This window comes from Rattus norvegicus, chromosome 10 (genome assembly GCF_021556685.1).
Source record: "Rattus norvegicus strain SHRSP/BbbUtx chromosome 10, alternate assembly SHRSP_T2T, whole genome shotgun sequence".
In the NCBI taxonomy this organism is placed as follows: domain Eukaryota; kingdom Metazoa; phylum Chordata; class Mammalia; order Rodentia; family Muridae; genus Rattus; species Rattus norvegicus.
This window is the reverse complement of record NC_141543.1, coordinates 95,837,191-95,859,935: the sequence shown is the minus strand read 5'-3', so window position 1 is coordinate 95,859,935 and position 22,745 is coordinate 95,837,191. Positions and strand designations below refer to the sequence as shown.

Sequence of the window (22,745 nt, the reverse complement as noted above, 5' to 3'; positions counted from 1 at the left end):
TCTACATGCATTATTCAATCCTTGCATGACATATAACAACATTTTGTATATATGACAGTGGTCTCGTGAGATTGTAAGAGAGTTGAATTTTCACATCGCTAAGTGCTATCTTGGCTATCATAAACTCCTCACTGACACGTAAATGAACCTGTTGCTGCCAACGTAGAGCACATTCAGCTGTGCACTTGATACAGAATACTTGGCACTAGCTGCTACTGCTTGAATATTCACCATGCTGTGCTCCAAACATTATTTTAGTGTGTACTTTCAAGGTATGTCCTGTTCCCTGACACCAGCCTTGGGCATCTTTGGTTTACCACGTTGGGACTGTATCCAGAGGCCTTGTGATGTGACTTGCTTACACTCCCCAGGTTTGTGTGTCCACACTCCCACAGTACCAGAACGACTCGACATCTCTCAGGATGTGCGACTGTGGTTCTGAGACAAGACTTGTAAGTTTTCATTTCTTTGTGTGTATGTGCATGTGCATGTGTTTCTGACTGTGTCTGTGTGTACATACATGTGTGTGCAAATGCCCATGGAGACCTGAAAGGGATCCCCTAGAGCTGGACTTACAGGTAGTTGGGAACTAAACTCAGTCCTCTGAAAGTGCAGAAAGCACTCGTAAGCACTGAGCCATCTCTCCAGCCTCTTAACTGCATTTAAAAAAAAAAAAAAAAAGCTTTCTAGGTGCTACTAGAGTTGGCCACTAGCTATTTTAAGTAGAAGTTAGGAACGTAACTGGTCCTGCAGATGACTTGTCATTAAGCCTTTACTCATTTATGATTCCCATAGGCAAAACCTAGACTACATTGACAACATGCTCTGCTTCATTTTCTTTTTTTTTTTTTTTTTCGGAGCTGGGGACCGAACCCAGGGCCTTGTGCTCGCTAGGCAAGCACTCTACCGCTGAACTAAATCCCCAACACCCATTTTCTTTTTTTTTAAGATTTATTTATTTTATGTATATGAGCACACTGTAGCTGTCTTCAGACACACCAGAAGAGGGCATCAGATCCCATTACAGATGGTGTGAGCCACCATGTGGTTGCTGGGAATTGAACTCAGGACCTCGGGAAGAGCAGTCAGTGCTCTTAACCACTAAGTCATCTCTCTAGCTCTGCTTCATTTTCAAAGATCCTAAATGACCCCCAATTTAAAAAAAGAAAAACGTAGAAAGTAACCTGGACTCTGACCTTAGCTCCAGCTCCCACAGCAGGCACCATGTTTGCATGTTTTTGCTACAAAGTAGCCCCTTTTGAAGTAGTGACACTCTTTGCACCCAGAGAAAACAGAAATAACAACACAGGAAGCTCCGGGTAGCCTTTGGCCAGTTCTTTTGGAAAGCACATTTAATTCCATTACACAAGTCAAAGGAGGTGGTGAGGGTGTCAGGAAGGCACTTAAGTCATTTCAACCAGAAATGAACAAAGAGAAATATCCCAATGCTGTGGGCCGCTTCAGAATATCTCTGAGGTAAAGAACTAGCTCGAGGCAACAACCTGCCAGGCATGTGCTGTTTGTTCCTACCGTCCTCGGACACTGAGACCGGACTGAAACTGCCTGTAAGAGAATGGGTGCAATCCCTCTGTGCTGCATACTCAATGCCAGAGCAGTTCTAGAGGTCCCCCCTCAGGACACCCGAGAACAGCTACAGACGTGTGCTGACCAACACTGCCGCCCAAGCACCACACGCCTCATCCAGCAACAGACAAGATTCCTTCTCACCTCTTCACCTTTTAATATATTTTCTTCCTCCCCTGCTCGTTTCCTCATCTAAACTGTCCTCCTAAAGGAAAATCCACTCTCACAGACGCTGCCTCAGTAGCTAAAGGTTGGATCTGGGACCATCTTCCCCCACCCCTCTATTGTATTCCCACCACCTCAGCCAAGAGTAACCCAAGGGCAAGACAGGACAGTCACTGGCTTATCCCTGTCCTGAAGGCTGCTCTCCACACCAACATCGGGATCAGCTGCTCCTTACTGACGACCCTCCTGAGTATGCAGAAGCAAATGTATGCAGAGTGAGCAAGAAAGAACGAATTGGACAAAAACTAAGTGCTTCATCGGATGTACCCACTAACAAAAGATGAAGGGAGTCCGAGAAGGAAGGCGACTCGCTGAGACAAGTTATAAGAATACCATCCACTCTCGGGAAAGTCAAGGCATTCACTCTCCAAACTGAAAGACAAACACTGGCAAGGGCACCCCCCCACCAACACACACACACACACACACACACACACACACACACACGTACACACGTACACACACACACACGTACACACGTACACATATGTGCACACATGCATGCATACATGTGCACACTTGGACACACATGCATACATGTTCACACATGAACGCACACATATACACACACGCACACACGTTTTCAGTGCTGGGAATCAAACCCAAGACATCCTATAAACGCTTGTTCCACTACTGAGCAATATTCCAGTCCCCTTATACACAAAATCGTGGCCACAAATTTGGTGCCATATCTAATCTCAGCATCTTAGGGTGTTGATACTAAAGCTGGGAATGCAGGTCAGTTGGTAATGTTCTTACCTAGCATGTGTAACGTCCTGGGTTCTATTCCCAGCACTGCATAAAACAGGCATGATAGCGCATGCCTGTAATTGTAGCACCAGAGAGGAGGGGGCAAAGAGGATCAGAAGTTCAAGTCATCCTTGGCTACACTGCAAGTCAAGGCCATCCTGGGCTCCGTGAGACCCCATCTTTTCAAAAGAACATTGACACTTGAAATAAGACCTTCCAAGTTACCTCGGTCCAAAAGAAAAACGAACTCCAGAGAAAATGAAGCCGCTTAACGTTACAATGTTTCACAGCAACCCCAAGTTTCCACAGCGACCCGAGGCCAGAACTCAGGTTTCTGATCAAGATGCTGTTTATAGGCCTCTTTTCTTTGGGTGTTGAGCACTGGTTTTTAATGTTAGATCTGAGTCAATGTTGACAAAGCAAATCACTCTTGCTGGGACAACAGAACATCCGGTCTGTCGTCCTCAAGGAAGGTCCAATGCGCCCACATACCCACCCTCACAAGCCGCCAGGAAGAAGAAGCCCCTTACAGACCCAGCAACTGGCTGGCAAGTTACTAAGAATAATGGCACGTGGACCTGCCTGTACCCCCACGCAGTCTGTGTGGGGTTTTCTTTTTTTTTTTTAATGCTCCTCTTTGTTATCATACAAAATTACAAATATAACTGTGAGCGTGTTTATATACATGCTCCTTTAGAGTGATGGACCTCATCATAGTGTTGGGTGACCCTATAGGGAACAAAATAAAATTGTACTTTCGGCCTCCCAGATTAAAGGCTGAGATAAAATGAGGTTGTCCAGCCCATAGGAGAACAGGCCACACACACAGCTCTGACTGGCCTTTCAACTCCTCCCTGACACTCTGCTCAACAGACTCGTGGGAATGACTCCTTCACAAGACACCGAAGAGGTAGATAAACACAATCACCCCCGTGGATGGGTGCAGGAAGCACACAGAGGCATAGGATGAGGTGTGTGGAGGTGCCTGGAAGGATGAGCAGAAGGCCTGGAGAGTGGGATGGACCTCCAGCTCTTACCACAGCACTCTCCCCTGAGGGAAAGCATCTGACCATGAGAGAGATCCTCAGCTCATAGCAAAAGCCCGTGGCCATGAGAGTGTAGAAGCAGGAGGTAAGAGATGGTGGAGAAGCAACAATGACACTTGTACACAAATCTCCAGGGAAGAGCTACCAATGAGGCAATTCTGAATGGCTGTGATTATGAACTTGGAGGTGCTGGCACACGCCCCAGGCCATGCATGACCCCTGAGTGGCCTTGCCATCCTCACGCTCAATGGGCCAAAGAGCCAGGTGACAAGGACTTTCCTTATGAGAGAACCATAGCAGGACTGAGGTGTTGGCAAAAGACACGGGCAACTCTTGAGGACTCGGGGTTCTCCCCTAACTCCACTGTCAGCCTGAAGAAAGGGGAACCGGGTAGAGGCACAGATGATACAACTGAGCTTCAACGCCAAGCACTTTCTACCATAGCTGTTGACAGTCAGATCCAAGAACCAGAAACTTACAAAGTCCATAAAGAACCAAGACTTGGCATCACTTCCTCTGGAATGGTGGGGGTTGGGGGACCTCAGCCCTGCCCTTCTTTTCTGGGGGTGGAGAATGGGCTGACAAGGGAAGCTGGCTTCTCAGAGGTGACAAGCACCTGCCTGGCATCTTGAGTCCCCTCAAGCTAAGCAGGAAGAATCCTGTGGGGAGGGATCCTGAGGACAAAGGCTGTGGGGCTCTGCCTGAGACACATTGCAAGTTTTAAATTACACAGTTCCCCACACTCAACACATACACATGTACACACAGAGATACATCCCCACTGACTGACATTCTTCCAGCCCGTCCCAACCCACACCCCAAATCCCAAACACACATTTAAAAAAAGTCCTCTGTAAACACAATGGCAGAGACTCCCACAGCTCTGGCATCATCTGACGATGGTCTAAGAATGACCTCTTCTCATTAAGTCCCCCGGTAGGTGATATTGGTGAAGGTGGAGGTGGCCTCTTTATACAATGGGTTGTTTGCCTGCAGAGGGAACAGAGGAGAATCCATGGTCAGCTCCATACACTTTCTTACCCCAAACAGTTAAACATCATCTGAGAATATTATCCCGGACATCCTTCTTCAGAGTGAACTGTCAGAACCCAGCTACCGCTTGCACTTACACATCTACTCTTCGGATGGGAACAGATAGGAAAGAAGGAGAGGAGAGAGATGGTGTGTTACTGCTGTTTCTAAAGGTTTTTAATTCAGCCCATCACTTCGAGGGGGAGGACATTTTGGCAGTCCCAGAGTAGCGTGCCATTTTGCCCTGTCTCTCCCATTTCCTCTGCTGTCCCTACTTTTTCTTTCCCTTCATCAAGGGGGCAGTGCCAAGTGACACGAGCCAGAAGGGGAAATGGAGTAGGTGGCGTCAGAACACAGAGCCCAGCTTTTGCCGAAATAATTCTTGTCTTTATCTCATCCCCTGAACCAGTTGCTACACACAGACCTGCTGTGTGCCTTCACCAGGTTTCTCAAACCGCTTCCTAACAGAAAGTAATGGATCCTCCTTAATGGTCGTCAAGAAATCTAGAACATTCCCTCCATGTCAAGAAATTTAGAAAAGTCCCTCAGAGGCTCGAGTGCTGTACATCAGCATTGTCAACCTGGGCGCTGTGATCCCAGTGGAGTCATATCTCAGGTATCCTGCCTATTAGTTATTTACATTATGATGTATGAATAATTACATAATTGCAGTTATGAAGTAGTGGTAAAATAGTTTTATGGTTGGGAGCACCGTAGCATGAGGAACTGTATTAAAGGGTTACAGCATTAGGAAGGTTGAAAACCACTGAGCTACAGGGTCCTAACAGAAACATCTCTGTTTCTTGGGTTCAGTGGATACAAAGTCTGCCAGAAACAAAGTTTCAGACTAACCCTGGTCCTAATTGGAGAGTTAACTGGTCACTTGGTGGGTCCAGGAAAAATAAAATGAACAGGAAGAGAATAGACTAAAATTAAATAGACAAATGGTTCTCAAAAGAACGCTGGTCCATGGGCTGTCAAGCTGGCAGAGTCGGGGAAAGGCAGCTGCTGCCAGGAGTGACGCAGCCGAGTCTGATCCTCAGAACCCACATGGGAGGTGGGCGAGAACTGACTCCTGCAGGCTGTCCCCTGACCTCTGAAAACATGCCGTGGCCTAAGCACACATGCGTTGGGGTTCTTGTTGTTTAGACGCTCGCTTGATTGGATAATATCGGGTTAAACTGCATTCTGGGGTGTCCGGTGGAGCCAGGTTTGGAAGCCACCACCTCTCATTTGCAGGGAATGAGAAAAGGGAGGTAAATGGATGCAAGGCCACTACATGTAAGAGGTTGATCCCCAAAGTAATTCCTATATTTCCTCATCCCTCTCTTTGTCAGGCAGGCTACTTTGCTTCTCTGCCCTCGGTTTCCTTAACTATAGAATGGGAAGGATAAGGGCTGTTACAGAGATAAAGTGTCAGAAGAATTTGGAATAGTTCCACAGAGCCCTCAGAAGATGCTAGCTACTATGTCACTTTCCAATCATGTTTAAACTTCGGGCTTCGTTGCTACAGCACGGTGTGTTATATGTCCCTCATACAGATTTATCTTGTCCCCTACTGGACAGTTATTCTCCCTTTGACACAATATCCTATGTGCATGCAGCGATCCTGACATGTGGTTGCTGTAAGGTAGAGGACTAGGAGGTCTCGTGACTCAGACGGACAAAAGAACAGTCAGAACATTTCCGAGTTTCCAGAGCAGAAGGGTAACTGGGGAACAACTGTTGAGGCTGAACCACCACTGAGGATCTCCTGCCTCAATCTTGGGTTCTTGAACCAAAGACTCAGAAGAACGCAAAGCACATCACAGCCACTCACTGTGTCCCATTTGGCTCTGGCTCGTTCTTCCTCAAATTTAGCAAATTCCTTCCGGTCATGAATGGTGATGAGTAGCTTCCAGATGAGCAGAGTAGCAAGGCCAATGAGCAGAATCGCCCCCATCACTGACAGCAGGACCACCAGGATATCAGGACCCTTAGGACACTCTGGGAGACAAAGACGGAGAGGGCAGGAGTCACCGGAAATGTCCAGGAATGAGATCGTTAACAAAGGGATACGGGACTGGAGATGGGACCCTCAAGAACAGGTTCACCACTTTTTAAAGGCATAATCTTTAGGATGGCAATAATCTGTCCTAGGTGGTCCAAATCGGGGTTCTCGGGCTGAACCTAACCCATGTGGTGTGGCTTCACCCAAGCATACATTTTAAAATTTAGCGGAGGGATGGCTCCAAAGCTAAGAGCTTACGTTGCTATTGCCCCCGCATGGTGGCTCAGACCCATCTATAGCCCCAGATCACCTGACACCCTCTTCTAACCTCCACTGGCACCCAGTCATGCATATGCTATGCACAAATACTGGGAGGCAAGTTGCTCACACGCATGAATCTCAAAAACAAAATATTTTAAAGAAAACATTGATTTGGGGAGTAACTAAGCCTGGTGGAAAAACCCTTGCTATTTTCCATGAAGCCTTGGGCTCTATCCCTAGCATTACAAACACAGACACAGACACAGGCACACACACACACACACACACACACACACACACACACACACACCCCTACACCTGCTAATCCTGGAACTCACATTCCTGTAGAGCGGCCACCAGCTAGCCGTGGGAGTTTTCTGCTTATCAGAGTCCTCTCCCCGGTCTCCCCTAAACACAGACACATGTGACTTGTCCTTGGGTCTCTGCCACTGGGCATTCAGGAGCCAAGACTGTCTGGCTTTGAATACTGGTTCTAATGCTTACACTGCTTATCTGACCTTCAATAAACTAACTTTTTTGGGGCGTCAGTCTCCTGCTTCTCCATCTTTAACAAGGGAACGAGTCTTCACAATCAGAAGCATGTGGTGAGGAGCGACTATACTAAATAGATGTAAAGGACTCAGAACAGTGGCTGGCATAAAGTTAACTCTTCCATAAACACCAGCTACCATCGTCACTGGCGGCGTCTCCTACCTCGCTCTGTTGTTTATCGTCCCGTCAGTAAGTGTGTCTCTTGCCCTGGCTCAGGTGTGTACATCCCTGAGAGCTGTAAACTCAGCAGCCCTTCTCGGCCCTTGGAGACCAGGAAGCCTGCCAGCCAGGATAATTCAGCAATCTAAAATCTTAACCCTACTGGAAACTGACTTCTTTGCTCTGCCCAGCCAATAACCAAAGCAGAGAGAAGCTGTGAATCTTACCCATGGGTCAGCTGATTCTATTCCATAGAGCTCAACTCCCCATAAACCTCGGGTATCTAACAGGTGACCTCATACTGGCGATCTCCGGCGTTAGGACACCAGGTGTTTGAACGTATGGGTGTTGATGAGTCTGGAGAGGAAGTCCCACCCACTTTCCACTCCGTCTCCCACCTTCTCTAAACAGACACCCTAGGCTCACCGCATGCTATACAAAAACAACCGCTACCACAAACCGCTACCGCTCTGGCCACTGCCCAACCCACCAAATTACAACCTATCCATAATGAAGGGGCTCCTGCGGGGAGCTTGTGAGGCTCCAGTGTCCAAATTACCAGGAGCAAAGGGCCCCAGTTCTTCTGGGAAGAACGACTGTGAATTCTTTGAAAGCTTGGGATAAGACTGACCCTCAAACCTCACAGTGAACTTTTTTACATAGTGGTCTGGGTGACACAGGTGGAATCCTAGAGGAAAACAGTCTGTCACCACCAGGAGTGGGAAGCAGGAGACCAGAGACAGGTACCTCTAAGGGTCCCTCGTAACCAGTGGGTGACCCAAGGCCACACAAGCCTTGGAAGTGTGGGCAGATGCAGTAAACAAAAGTATAGGAAGTCCAGATCGATCTGACTTCCGATAAACAAGTTACTATTTTAGTGTGTGTGTACTAACTATTGCACAGAGCATGCCGTGTTATTTCTGGCAGCCCTAGCCGAGAATGAAGAGAGCCCGGTTCAGAGGCCCATTCCATGTGGCTGAATCCATTTGGAAATATTCTTTACTGCCCTGCGGTGACTCAGCCCTCCAAAGAAAACATCTGCAAGGCCGTGAGGTGGTGGTGAGAAAGAGAATAATCTCTTCCAAAGCTTCAGGACCCCAGCTACCTATGCTGCTCCAAGCTAGAGTCCCTGGAAATCATGGGGATTGGGTAAAAAGAGAGGCAGAGCCAGGAGGTAGGAGAGGTCCCGGCTGAGGGTCTGACTGCGACCTCGTGCAGGAGGCCCCAGGTTCAACTTCCAGCACCACGAAGCCTAAGGGCACCTGTAGGACCCTTGACCCGGGGATCCCATTTCCTAGTGTGAATACAAGAGGCTGGACTCACCGAGAACATAAAAAGTGACCATATCGCGCCCCCTGGGGTTGTCTGGCCATCTCAGATGACTGTCACCTTTGCTCCCAGTCTCAAAATCCCAAGCCAAAAGATTTGGGTTAGTGAGCCAACAGGAACACCAGTGACGGCAGAGCCAACAGCAAAGACCTAACGCCCTTCTGAGACACAAAGGGCTGAGAGCGCAAGCTGGGGCACGGGTGAGTAGGAAGCAGAGGTAAAAACCATAACGTGTGTGTTCCTTCACAGACATCCACACACATCTTTGCCCTTCCCACAACAGCTTTCTCTGAACCCTCTAAGCAAAATGAAGACGATACCCTCTCTATTCTTCAGCCCATATTTAAAGGTCGAGGGTTGTGCTAGATGTGACCACCTGATCTTGGTACTGGGGACCAAGCTCAGGGCCTCTGTAAGAGCAGCAAGTGCTCTTACCCGTGTACACCATCTCTCCAGCCCCAGTGAGGCACCTTCCTGCTAGTACTCAATGATATACACCCCCTTACCCCTTTGGCCTGCTTTGTTTGAAAGGATTACAAGGAGAAATTACTGCCTAGCAAGGTGGTCTCTTTCTCTCTAAGGGGAGGGACGAGGCCTCAGGGCTCACATACCAGGCTCTTCTACCACATACAGGACAGCCCTTCCACTGGAGTCTTCATAGTACTGGAATCTGACGACACAGTCGTCCTCATTCTTGTAGGTACAGTTCACCGCGTTTTTGCCAGTATCCGCTGACATGGGGAAGGGAGGATATGGAGAATGAGAAACAAAGCAAATCCCAGAAGGTAAGAGTTTTTCCCAAACCCAGCCATAGGACATCTAGAAAGCGTATGATTGGAAACTGCCTGACGTTAGGCTAGACGCCTAGGTTGGAGATCACGCTCAGCCATCAGTGATGACGTGCCGCCGCCCCCCCCCCCCCCCGCCATGGGCCCTTTTTGGTTTACTTCTTCTTCCGATCAGGGTGTGCTATTAGAGCACCGTACATTCTGACTCAAAGCCTGTCTCTACCGCCTACCGGCGCTGGCACCTACCTATCTGCCCTGACCATCTTCATCTATGAATGAAAGACAATGTCCCCACCCTACATGAGATTTAAACAGCATAAAAAAGCTGCTGACGCACTGTGGGTGTCCCCTTCCCCCTCTTTCCTTCGTCTGCTTCCCCGGTGCTCCTCAGGTGGTCTGTGCAACCTTCCAGGCCTCTCGCTTCTCTTCCTGTCCCAGTGTGTCTCTCCACCGACATCCCCCACCCCACCCCTGTCTCTGACTCCCATCATGCTCTGTAGATTTCAGTCTCCCCCGCCCCTTCTGAAACCGGCTAGTCATGGCGAGACACTGTGGGTTAGTTACTCTCCACTGCGTGTACCTTGCCGTACACCGATGGCTGCAGACAGGTAAAACTGACAAGGGCCATGTTAGGAAATGAATGAGCGAGCAGAGAAGGGAAAAAGAGGGAGGTAGACAGCTACTCTGTTAGCAACTGTCTGTTTTATGTCGTTTAATTCTCCCCATTAGGTGGGGCCATTGGTTCTCTTTCATAGATGAAGAAAAGCAGACTCAGTAAAGTCAGATAAACCCCCACCCCACCCCCGCTGATCACAGCAAGCCTGGTCTCTCAAGGAAAAAACACTTCTTCGAATTCAAGCCCCAACCGCCCACCTCACTGTGGCCCACTTCTGCTATCAAAGGTCTAGAGATCTGATTCTTCTATGACTCCCCTACCGGAAGCGAACTGTCTTCCTGTGGCTCTCACAGGAAGAGGCATTCCCCTCTGCACAGGCAATTGCTATCTGTGCAGAGATTGGTATCTCCCAGGCCCCACCCAGTGCCTCTCAACTCAGACAACGTATCTGATATACCAAAGGCAGCCGAGATTGTCTTTAAAGGACAGCACTGAGTACAGACCAGAGTAACGGTAAAGAAGACACTTGATCCCCCTGTTTATACGTCGGTCTTATTTTAGGGGGAGGAGAGGTGCAGGGGGCAGGGGTGAGGTCTAAACAATCAAAAGAGCTGTAGGAGAGCAGTCATGACCATGCATCCAGAAGGCTGAAAGTTTCCCTCCAAACCAACATGATATAAGCAAAAGCCTAGGCATCACTTTCTAGATTCTGTTTTTTATTTTATGTACGTGAGTATTTTGTCTGCATACGCATGTCTGTGCACCATATGTGTACAGTGCCCATACAGGCCAGAAGAGGGCACTAGATCCTCCAGAACCAGAGTTAGAGATGGTTGCTAACCACCACTTGGGTGCTGGGAACTGAACCCATGCCCCTCTGCAAGAGAAGCCCAGGCTGTAAACCACAAAGCCACCTCTCCGGCCTCTTAACACATTTTTAAAATAGTGTTTTGGGGGTTTTTGTTTGTTTGTTTTTTGTTTTTTGTTTTTTGTTTTTTGTTTTTTTTTGAGAAAGGGTCTTGCCCTGTAGCTGGGGCTGGCCTGGGATACTCGAGCCTGTAGCCCAAGGTGGCTTCAAAGTGAAGATCCACCATCTTCAGACTCCTGAGTGACAGGGTGACAGGTGTGTGCCATCGGGCCCAGTGTTGCTTACTCGCCTCCTAAGCTAGGGACAGCAGCTACTACACCTTGGTTCCTTCATCTATAAAATCTAGTGTGCTACCTTCCCCTCCTTTAAGGGTAAATTAAGAATTATCTGACTTGCACACCCTTGCACGAGTTCTCGCTGAGCCTGGGGCTCCAGTTAGTAGGAGGTGTGAGCTACAGAAGTCATTTGCAAGGACGAAGGTGGCTCTCCGGAAGCCAGCCTTCATGTGCCCACTGCACATCAGGCCTGCATGGCATTTCTTGAGGTAGCAACTACTCTTCCACCTTGGAAAGGCAGCCGGGGTTTATGACACTCCTAGACCTGCCGCACTCACTCAGTTCTTTCACCAGCTCGATGTCATCTCGGCAGAAACGGTTGCAGTTGTTTTCTTCATGTAGCTTTCCCCGGTTGAACTTCTTACACTCCACACAGTCCCTAGGGGAGAGAGGACACAGTGAGGGAGGGACAGCCCAACATATGCCACGTACCCAGAAGGCATCATGGAGCTCAGGAATGAAGAGGCTCTCCTCACCCACAGACAGGACCTGGCCAGCCAACCCTGGGTCTGAGACAGTCTCTCTACAGAGCCTAACCTGGTCTTGGACTTTTGAATCCTGACTGCTGGGACTCTAGGATTGAATAGACTTCATTAAGCTTCTTCAGAGATGATGATGGTGATGATGATGATGGTGATGGTGAAGATGATGGTGATGGTGATGGTGAAGGTGATAGTGAAAGTGATGGTGATGGTGAAGGTGATGATGATGGTGAAGATGATGGTGATGGTGAAGGTGAAGGTGATGATTGATGGTGAAGGTGAAGGTGAAGCTGATAGTAAAAGTGATAGTGAAGGTGAAGGTGATGATGGTGATGGTGATGGTGAAGGTGATGGTGAAGGTGAAGATGTAGGTGATGATGAAGGTGATGGTGAAGGTGATGGTGATGGTGAAGGTTTTGGTGAAGGTGATGGTGAAGGTGATGGTGATGGTGAAGGTGATGGTGAAGGTGAAGATGAAGGTGATGGTGAAGGTGATGGTGAAGGTGAAGATGAAGGTGATGGTGAAGGTGATGGTGAAGGTGATGGTGATGGTGAAGGTTTTGGTGAAGGTGAAGGTGATGGTGAAGGTGATGGTGATGGTGATGGTGAAGGTGATAGTGATGGTGATGGTGAAGGTGATGGTGAAGGTGATGGTGATAGTGATGGTGACTTCCCACCAATTCTCAGAGGTTTAAGGTCAGAGTTGGTCATGTGATTTGAGAGTCCACTGAAAAATTAAAATTCTGTTCAAACAAACCTAAGAATTTCAAGACAGTGACCACAGAGCATTAGCCCAGCATGAGGCTCTTTCTTATAAGCACTGGGCCCTACCGCAGCTCAGAGTGCATGACTGTGAACCTGGCAATGGCAGAGCCACAGACTTGTGCTGACTGACGCTTCCTCAATGTCCAAACGGGACAACTCTTTATTGACAAATGCCCATGTCACCTGAGGCCCACCATAGCTTCAGCCCCTTGCATCTCCCATAGAAACTAGAACACTGCCTTGGGAATTTAGGAGAATGTCCTATCCGATCCCCCTCCCGATTCAGAGCGCTCCGTGATGGCACTCCGGACGAGGGCTTGCTCCGATTGCTTCTCTGCTCTGGTCCCTGCACAGCTGGTGTGACCTCCAACTTCCCCAAAGAAAAGTATTCATGGAAAAAAGGAAAGCAGCCATTTGGCAAACTGTTCCCTAAGACAGATCCCCCGAGAGTTGGGAGTCCATGGCCCCTCTTCCTTCTTCCAGCCTCCCAGCTCTCTCAGCTCTCTCTCCGCGCTGTTCACTCACTTCTTAAATGAGCAGGCATCTGGGCAGGTGGGACACTTCTCGCAGGTGTCTCCATAGGAGCCTGGCTGGACGCACACACAGCTGCCACACTCACAGTTGCCCCGGCCGCTGCACAGCAGCCCGTTGGTGGACATGCAGGTGTCGGTGCGTGTTGTGCAGTTGCAGTAGTAGCCAGTCCAGTCCGAGTCACACACGCAGTCCCCACAGTTGCACTGGCCATGGCCTACCAACAGAGCCGGGACAGCAGACCAGCTGGTGAGAAGCCCACCCCACGACCGCAGGCTACAAACCGTCCCCTGTTCTCCCAACCACACTGTGGTGAATTGGTTCTAACGCTATCTGTGGCCATTCCGCTCCCAAAATCGGACGGAAATCTGCACACCTGCCTGCAAGGCGCCGAGGGTCCCTGCCTCCAGTTGGCTCTAATTGGTAAATAAAGTTGCCGGCAGCCAATGGCTGGGCAGGGAAACAGGGACGGGACTTTAGATTTCCAAAGCGAGGGACCTCGGGAGGAGGGAGGTTGGAGAATCGCTGTGTTGGGGAAGCAGGAAAATCGCTTGAGAGATGAAGCAAAAGCGAACAGCCACGTGAAGGAGCCGGGACAGCACGGCCCGAGAGGGCCGCCCAACTACCAAGTTAGAATGTAGATTTTAGTAAGTAAGAATTTGAGAATATCGGAGGAGAGAGTGTGTTAGCCGCAGGGAGGTTTAGAAGTTCCCTACCTTGGGGCAGCTTGAGACATATTAAAATAAGGCATGTGGTGGGTGCAGAGAGGGCACGCACACCCACCAGGGAGTTTAGAGCAGGATTAATGAATTACCACAACACCACCCTAGCAACGATCCTGCAGGGGAGCAGGGGAACTGACTCAGTGGCAGGAGAGCTCTTCCCCCATAGAGACAAATATCAATTTAGGCAAACCCAAGGGCAAAAACCTGGAAAGCTAAGGAGTATTCGGATCTATGTCTCCCAGACTCCCTGCCCTTTTTCTTGCCCTTTTCTGGATCCTTTGTCCTTCTCTGCTAGCATCTGTCTGAAGATTAGAGCCAGCTCCTTAGACCAGAGGACTGGCCCATAGCCTGTGCCCACGCAGAGCATTCAGGAACTTTGACAGAGTAGCATGGTGATGGGAAAGGGCTTCTCCAGCCCCTACATCTGTCTTTTGACCTGACATGACTGTCCCCTCTCCGACATGACGAGAAAGGCCAACCATCACTAATCTCTTCTCCCTGTTAAGTCAGACCCCACCAAGGGCTCTGAGTTGAACAAGTTAGCCCCTCTCACCAACCAAATAATGGACCAGCCACCACGGTCCATTACTGTGTTTCTCAAACCAACTAATCGTCACCTTGCAAGGTAAGACGTGAGGCTCGGAGGGTGAAGGCATGAGATGGGAAGGTGTACTGGAATGAGATGAAGAATGGTACAGCCTTGTACCCGGTGCCAGGAAGGGAAGGTGCATAGCATGCCCTGGGTATGCAGGTAGATAGCATAGGGTACCCAAGGGCCAGAGGGAAGGTGCTGGGAGCCTATGGAGTCAGCCAAAAGAGCCAATGAAACACCGGGAACAAATATAGCTTACCTTACAGCCTGCGGAGAGCCAACACCTCTAAATAAATCCTGAGAACGCCACAGAGAGTAGGCAGCGGGAAAGGAGAAAACCCAGGTGAGGAGAGAGTGCAGAGGTAAACAGCAGCAGCTTGGTTAGCAATAGCCTCACACAGCCCAAAAGCCTCCAACAAACTTCCGCTCATCGACTGTTCCAGCACCTACACCGCGATGCTGCAGAAACATTTTCGACGATTCATTTCTGAAGTCGTCAGCGTGGCTCGACAGCATCCGGCCTCGCCGATGCAACCTGTCTTCTTCTCACGTGTCCCTCACCTGCCTGCGTTTTGATGGAGTCGATCATGTCATTTTGAGGAACTCTGTAGCCTTGGGCGGTGGGGTCTAGCTAGATGAAGGATACAGTGGACATTTCCCTGACCAATTCCTGGCTTGCTCTCTCTGCTCCCAGCTGGTTATGATGCGAGCAGCTCTCTCTTCTCCCGCATACCCCTACTGTTATGCCCTAAGCGTTTGGGACCAGGCAGGCATGGACTGAACCCTCTGAAACCATGACCCAAAACAAATCTTTCCTCCTTCATTCCTCTCAGGCATTTTGTAACAGCGACAGAATAACTAACGCATCCTGTCACCCTATGTAGCTGAGAGCACAGTAGGGCAGCTTCGGGAAGCGTTTAGAGAAGAGACTTATAGTCCTTTCTAAAACCAAGGAAGTGTGATATCCCCACTGACACCTGTGCCATCAGTACCCCAGCAGTGACAGTGATATGCATGGATGTTTGCTGAGCATTCCAAAGTGCCAAGTCCTACTCTGTGGCTGGTTATCCCCTCTTACAACCCCGCAGTGTCAGAAAGGTTGTGTAACTTGACTCAAGGCCACTGGTTTTAAACAGCAGAGTCAGGGCTCAGCCTTCTGCAGTTTTGTGGTCTCCGGTAGTTTCTGTTCACATTGTTCTATCTAGACTTCCCTTTAACCCTACGATTGATCACCATCAAGTTCCGGTTCACCCTTAAGGCCCAACTCAAGTGTTCCTTCCTCTCACTCAAACTTCTTCTGGCCTCTTCAGGTCCACTGCCTTCTCAGGTGTTCTCCCGGCACATTATGGCTGCCTCTGCCTTTACGCTATGGCCATTTGCTTGTTTATCTGTTTCTCTTTCTAAACTGAGCTTCTTGGTAGGCGATAGGTTTACCACATTAGCCTTATTGTTAGTGGGGATTTCCATGAAATCTTTTATGAAGTAAGGCAGACAGTGAATGTTCCTTCAGTCACCCATTGTTGGCATTTAGTCTAGGCCCTGCCCCACAGTTACCTGGCAATAGCCAAGTGTGCCTGACTCACTATAAAAGGAGCTGCTCGCCCCCCTCCTCACTCTCTTGCCTTCTTGCTCTTGCTCTGTCCTCTTGTCCCTTCCCCCTCCCTCTCCCCATTCCCCACCCCTCCTCCATGTGCTCATAGCAGGCCTCTACTTCTCTACTCTCTCTCTCTCTCTCTCTCTCTCTCTCTCTCTCTCTCTGCCATTCTCTGTCTCTACTCCCTCAACTCCCCTCCCCATGCCCTGAATGAACTCTATTCTATACCAGGAAGGGATGCCTCAGCATGGGCCAGCAGAGGCACGCTGCTTCCCCCACGCCTTACCGTACCTCCACCAAACATATTCCTTCTCTCCCCTTATCTTCTTATAAAACACAGCACCCATGCACTCAACACCCATTTACTGGACCACGTGCTAGACACTGGAGATTCAGCAGTGGGTGCTCCAGACAAGATCCGTGCTACAGGGAAGCCTGCAAACTCCTCGGTCCATGGAAAATACACATACAGACAGCAACTGTGCCCTGTGCTGTAGCATCACAGCATTGCGAAGAGCCAACAGCCGTACTGTGAGAGTTCCTTCACTTCCCGGAGTGCAGGAATGGGAGGGAGCCTGGCATGGGAGGGCAGGCTGCTTGAAGGCAGGTTTTACCTCACAATGCTGTATTGCTCTAGTATTCGCTTAACAGGAGTTTAAAAGTTGGCCACTAAACCCTAAAAAGAGTGGCCCATTCTCCAGAGCTCTGCATCAGGAAGAACTGGACAGATAATCAAAATATGACTGCTAATTAGAGGAAAGAAAGGGAGCAGATACTGATGTGAAACCACATCAGTAACTCCAAGAAGGGGACGGTGGTACAAGGCCACACTCTGACGATAACTAGATCACACCTCCTGCTCTCAATTAACCCACTATCTTTTGGACACTATGGGCCCCTACGCTCATGGCCCTGTACTGCCCTGCCCTGTATGGCTCTTTCATAAATACATCATACATAAATCTCAAACATGTAAATACAGCCCAGCTACGCACTCCCTTAGAAAGAAATATGTGTTTCTTAGAACAGATGGGCCAGTTGTAGGAGGCCCACAGCATATGCTAAAGAGACAAGGGCAGGAAGAGCACAAGGTCAAGGCCAGCCTAGGCTGTACATTAAGGCTGGAGAGATGACTCAGCAGTTAACACTGGTTGCTCTTCTAGAAGGCTAGAGTTGGTTGGAGTCCCTCAACCTACAGAGTGGCTAACAACTGTCAGGAACTCCAATCCTAGGCAGACGCAGTGCCCTCCTCTGGCCTCCTCAGGCACTGCATGCACATGGTGTACAGTCATGCAGAGAGAGCCCCTGTACATAGAAAGGGACTGGAGAGATGGTTCAGTACTTAAGAGCACTAGCTGCTCTTCCAAAGACCCAGGTTCAATTCCCAGCACCAACATGGCAGCTCACGATTGTAACTCCAGCTCCAAGTGATTCCTCTCACACAGATATACATGTAGGCAAACACCAATGCCCATAATATAAAAATAAAGGAATCATTTTAGAAACATAAAAAACATCCAGGTAGTGGTGGCACATGCCTTTAATCCCAGCATTTGGGGGTGGGGGCAGAGGCACGTGAATTTCTGTGGCCAACCTGATTTACAGATCTAGTTCCAGGACAGTCAAGACTATACAAAGAAATCCTGCTTGAAAACATTAATTAATTAATTAATTAATTAATTAGAAATCTGTTTTTTTTTTTAAGATGAGACCAGATTAAGTTGGGGCTGGCGGGAGAGCTGGGAACCAGAAATAATCTAAGTCTTTAAGCTGGGTTCTCTAGAAGCGTGTTATGGTTAGGATCTTCTTCACTGAGAAGGAAGGGAGAGAAGGAAGGGAAGCAGTAGCCAAAAGCCAGTAAGGGTCAGGAAATAGGTCAGTCAGTAAAGTGCTTGCCATAGTCAAGAAAATCTGAGTTCTATCCCCAGAACCCATTAAAAAAAAAAAAAAAGCCAGGTGTGCTGACATGTGTTTGTGAATCAAACGCCAGGAAGGTAGACAGGCAGGTGTCTAGGCTCAATCACAGACCAGGTTCAAACAAAAGACCCTGACTCCATAAGCAAGGTGGGCAATTCCTGAGGGATGGCAGAGTGGTCCTGTGATTTCCACACGTGGATATGTGCATGCACATGCTAGTATATGCATGCATGGGCACACACACACACAAACACACATGCTCGCACACACACACCTGCAGGTAGATGACCTAGGATAGAGACTCCTTGCAGCCTGAGACCATGTGAGTTTGGAAATATGAATAGCACCACAGAGCTGGGCCCACTCTGAGGAAGAGGAACTGCCCTTGCACAACCTTCCCTTCACTGGTCAACTTCTGAAGGCAAGGCTGAGCCTGTCAGCTCCAAAGAAAGGGCAGCTGTGAGCTCTAATCAGACAGTCCTGCCGAGCGGCAGCTTCGGGTGGGGATGCCAGACAGTAGGAGTTCTGCCCTGTCCACTATGCTTGTTTTCGGCCACGGTTCCTGGATGGAGAAAGGATGCCACAGAGGCCTGGCAGAACCCTTGCCCCACAGTGTTTCCTTTGTGAGGCAAAACAAAGTGATCTTTGACAACAAGATCTGCTGGGCCAGCCAGAGGGTGATGTTGAGAATGAAAGTGGGTAGCCAGAGCCAGCAGGCTGACCCCAAGCCCTGGCAGAGTCAGCCCTTAAAAGGAAACCACAGTATAGTAATGTCACAGTGTTGGTGCCTCTCCAGCCAAAGGGGGGGTGTTGGGGAGGCTAGGCTGGGTTCATGGGAAAGCCAGAGGAGGGATCAAGAAATGAAGGAGTAGGAGAGGAGGAAGGGAACATGATTACTCTCCCTGCAAAGCCAAACTTCCAGACTGACTTAAGATTCCACTTCTTTCCTGTGAGAACCTGCCTTCCTTCAAGATCCATCAGACCTCATCTCTATGAAATGCCTAGTAGTCCCCCATCCGCTAAGTCTCTCTCTGGGGACTGTCTGCGGACATCTCATTTCTGGGTTCTAGCAGACATGCTAATGTGACAGACACTTTGGTATATTAATAAACAGTAAAATCGTCTGCTGACACCTGTGCCTCCCACGTGGCTACAGCACAAGGCCTAGCCCACAGAGGAAGCCTATTTGTGTGCAGCAGACAGGAAAGAGTCTGGAAGGTGGGAGGACGAATGCAGTCTCTGTCTCCCTGCTGCCTGAGGTAGAGGGGGGGACAGGTTAGAGACACAAACAACCACAAAGACCTGAAGTGGGGAGGAGCAGACCAGGCAGCCACCTGCATGCTTAGAGGTCACAGACTAGGAAGGATCAGAGGCATGGCACTGCTGTCCCTTGATGCCCCAAGGCATACATCAAAGAGGGACACTGATGTGCTAGACATTCGCTCTGAAAGGTCAGGAATCACACACGACCCCTTGTTCACCAACAGTAACCAAATGTCAGCACAATGCCAAGCACTCCGTGAACCTGTGTCCCTAAGGGTGTGATAGCAGTGTCACAAGGACAAGATGTGATACTCAATGGGCACCAGATACCCTAGTGAGAAGCAATATAATGAGTGTAACATCCAAAGGACCCCCAGGGAAGGGGGGGTGGCTGGAATGAAGCATACAGGACCAGATATTTCCGAACCTCAGGAGGTGGGAATTCTCAGGGCTCTGTGGGATTGGTGGACAAAAAAAATGCACTCTTGCAGGGACCCCTCCCCAAGACCACACATTGGACCAATCATCTCTGAGGAGGTGAAGGGGCCCAGAGGCTCTTCTGTAGGCCTTTCCTAGACCATTAATAATTATTTAATGTTTTTATCCCTAATTTAATAGTGATATCGCTTTCCCCCAAGCCCTTTCTCAAAATTTGCTGGCATAACTGAAGTAGTCAGTGTTACAGGTCAGGAAAGGCATCGTTTTTATGTTGGTGGAGCATGTTTTTAAAAGATTATTTTTAAAATTCCCTGTATGGTGACCATGTGTACTTTGAGCGCAGGGACCGTAGAGGTCAGAGTCATTAGCGTCTCTAGGGCCAGAGTTGCAGGTGCTTGGGAGGTACCTGGAAACTAAGCTTAGGTCATCAGCAAGAATAGTACATGCTCTTAGTCACTGAGTAGTCTCTCCAGCCCCCTGGGGCCTGTTTATACAGGGCATATTTATCTTTATCTATATTTATTGAGCATTTTGGTGGTGTTGGTGGAGGTGGTGGTTGGGTATTGACGAGCTTCAAACTTACTATCCAGCTAAGGATGACCTTGACCTCCTAGTCATAGTCTACAGTGCTGGGATCGCAGGCATGGGCTACGCATGTGCCACATTGTGTGCCCGTTTTCATCACTAGGGGTCCTGATCTCTTGCCACTAATTTAGCTAATTTAATAATGATATAATGATTTCAAAATTATTTATTAATAATTATTTGATAATTTATCCCTAATTTAATAGTGATTAATAATTAACAATAATTTTATCCCTAAATTAATAGTGAGCACCTGAGTGCTCCACCGGTTAAACCCCAATGCAAATGCAGCCCTTGGGGTCTTAGACCACCACCAAAGACAGTTATTAGCCTCTGCTCAGTTGATCACAGTCCGTAAATCAGCTCCAGCCAGTGCAACCTGCAAATGCCTGCAGCCTGTCGGTCCCAAACGAGAGCCACAGTTCAGCCTAAACCTGCCTCCAGAGCCTAAGGAAATAACTCAGGCTGTCCACTCGCCCTTAGAGGATTCAGAGAAAGGCCATGCTGGCCAGGATTTTGACTCCTCTTTGCTGGGAAAGAACCCAAGAGTGGTGTCCGGGGCCAGTTTGAAGTTACCAATAGGCCTTAGGACTGAACTGAATTTCACAGTAAGGGCAACTCAGAACCCTTCAGGTTCGAAGGCTCAAAATTCCAGTCCTCAGGCTGAAGAGACAGCTTGTGTTGCAAGCATGAGGGGCTGAGTTAAGATCTCCAGCACCGGGTTGTAAAAAAATAAATAAATAAAAAAATAAAGCCAGGCTCAGTGGCTCCCATCTAGATGCTGTCATCTCAACACCTCGAAGCAGAAGCCATTGAATCTCTGGAGCTCACTGGCTAACCAGCCTAGCCAACTGGTGAACTCCAGGCTCAATGGAAGCCCCTATCTCAAAAAGTAGGGTAGAGAGTGATTGAAGAAGACACACGGGGTTGGGGATTTAGCTCAGTGGTAGAGCGCTTGCCTAGGAAGTGCAAGGCCCTGGGTTCGGTCCCCAGCTCCGAAAAAAAGAACCAAAAAAACAAAAAAAAAGAAGACACACAATGGCCACCTCTAGTCTGTATGCCCATATATACACATGTGCTTTCTCTCTCTCTCTCTCTCTCTCTCTCTCTCTCTCTCTCTCTCTCTCTCTCTCTCTCTCTTTTCATCTGCAGGTAGGAAGTCCCTATGGCCACACCACCCTGTGAAACTTTCTGCTGTGTCAAAATGGTCAATATCCGCCTGGCCACAGGTGGCTACTGACCAACTGAAAAGCTGAACTTAACATTTTCTATCTCAACTAGTTTAAATGGTCACATGTGGCTGGTGGCTACCATTTTGGACAGCACAGGGACAGAATACAAACAATAGCAGACAGATGATAAACAGGGGTAACATTTAACACAAGCATATCACCTTCCAAGGACTGTTCCAAGTGCCTTGCAGATGTACCCCTACTTTCTAAGTCTCAGGGGATAGAAAAATAAATTCAAGTAAAATTATCATTAACCTTACAGTGTATTCCAACATCATATATTTTCCATCTGTAAACAGGAGCGCTGAGCTACCATGACATTGATTAGTTTTGAGATGAGAAATATGTTGGTCCTTAAATTCCAAAGGACTGGGAACTTGCAACATCATCAGAGAAAGCAAAAGAAAGAAAAGCAAGATAACTACTTCCTCTTGATGTTTCTTGACTCCTGCCTACTCATTTTAGCTTCCCTCGGGGCCAATGAGCAAGGGGGAGAGGACTGTTTGCCTCCCTTGTCCATTTCTGTTTTTCTATTCAGTGAAATGAATCCTCAGTTCTGCCCGCCTTGCCAACCTCAAGCCTCCCACAGGTGTTCCCAAAGCACTATGGGTATGCGTGCCCGCATGGCTCTGGAGCATGCAGGTGTACTCACCAGAGCACATCTCCCCTTTGTAGCGGACACAGGAGAAGTCATCACACTCACAGTACTTGCCGGTGATCTTGCCAAAGTCACTGCTGTGGCAGACGCACTGGCCACAGAGGCACTCGCCCCGCTGGCTGCAGATGGGCTGGCCTTCCTTGGGGCTGCACTCTTCCTGCTGAGAGGGTCGATAGTCCTCCTCGGAGCACTCACACATGGAGCCCAGCCAGCCCTGGTCACAGCGGCACACCCCACACTCAAAGGTTCCGTTACCATTGTTGCAGCGTGGGCTGAGAGGCTGGGCAAAGGCCTGGCAGTCACAGTCACAGTCGAAGGTCACCTGGACTGTAAGGCTGTCCTTAAAGCCCACAGGCTTAATAGTGAAAGATTGCTCCTTCTGCTGGGGGCAGCCACGCACCTTGGCCTCGATGCTGAAGCTCACCTGG

General features: G+C 48.9%; 2 protein-coding genes and 1 long non-coding RNA gene across 4 annotated transcripts in view; 2 read left to right on the top strand and 1 right to left on the bottom strand.

Annotated features, from left to right (window-relative positions):
• Nucleotides 1-369: 369 nt before the first annotated feature.
• LOC148003130 (uncharacterized) lies at nucleotides 370-22,652 on the top strand. The gene is made up of 3 exons (XR_015632162.1): nucleotides 370-452; nucleotides 5,047-5,253; nucleotides 21,959-22,652. It is a non-coding gene; the product is annotated as an uncharacterized LOC148003130 (long non-coding RNA).
• Itgb3 (integrin subunit beta 3) overlaps nucleotides 1,321-22,745 on the bottom strand; it is a 57,667-nt gene continuing 36,242 nt past the window's right edge. Inside the window, exons 10-15 of one of the 2 annotated variants that reach the window (XM_087571077.1) lie at nucleotides 22,312-22,741; nucleotides 13,308-13,530; nucleotides 11,814-11,914; nucleotides 9,540-9,659; nucleotides 6,457-6,623; nucleotides 1,321-4,595 (exon numbers count right to left, since the gene is read on the bottom strand). In XM_087571077.1, the coding sequence (XP_087427203.1) occupies nucleotides 4,530-4,595; nucleotides 6,457-6,623; nucleotides 9,540-9,659; nucleotides 11,814-11,914; nucleotides 13,308-13,530; nucleotides 22,312-22,741 (1,107 nt within the window). In that variant the 3' untranslated portion in view covers nucleotides 1,321-4,529. 2 annotated transcript variants of the gene reach the window in all.
• Nucleotides 11,341-13,530, top strand: LOC148003131 (uncharacterized). The gene is made up of 2 exons (XM_087575044.1): nucleotides 11,341-12,478; nucleotides 12,653-13,530. The coding sequence occupies exons 1-2, from the start codon at nucleotides 12,145-12,147 to the stop codon at nucleotides 12,730-12,732; spliced, it is 414 nt and encodes a 137-aa protein (XP_087431170.1). The 5' UTR covers nucleotides 11,341-12,144; the 3' UTR covers nucleotides 12,733-13,530.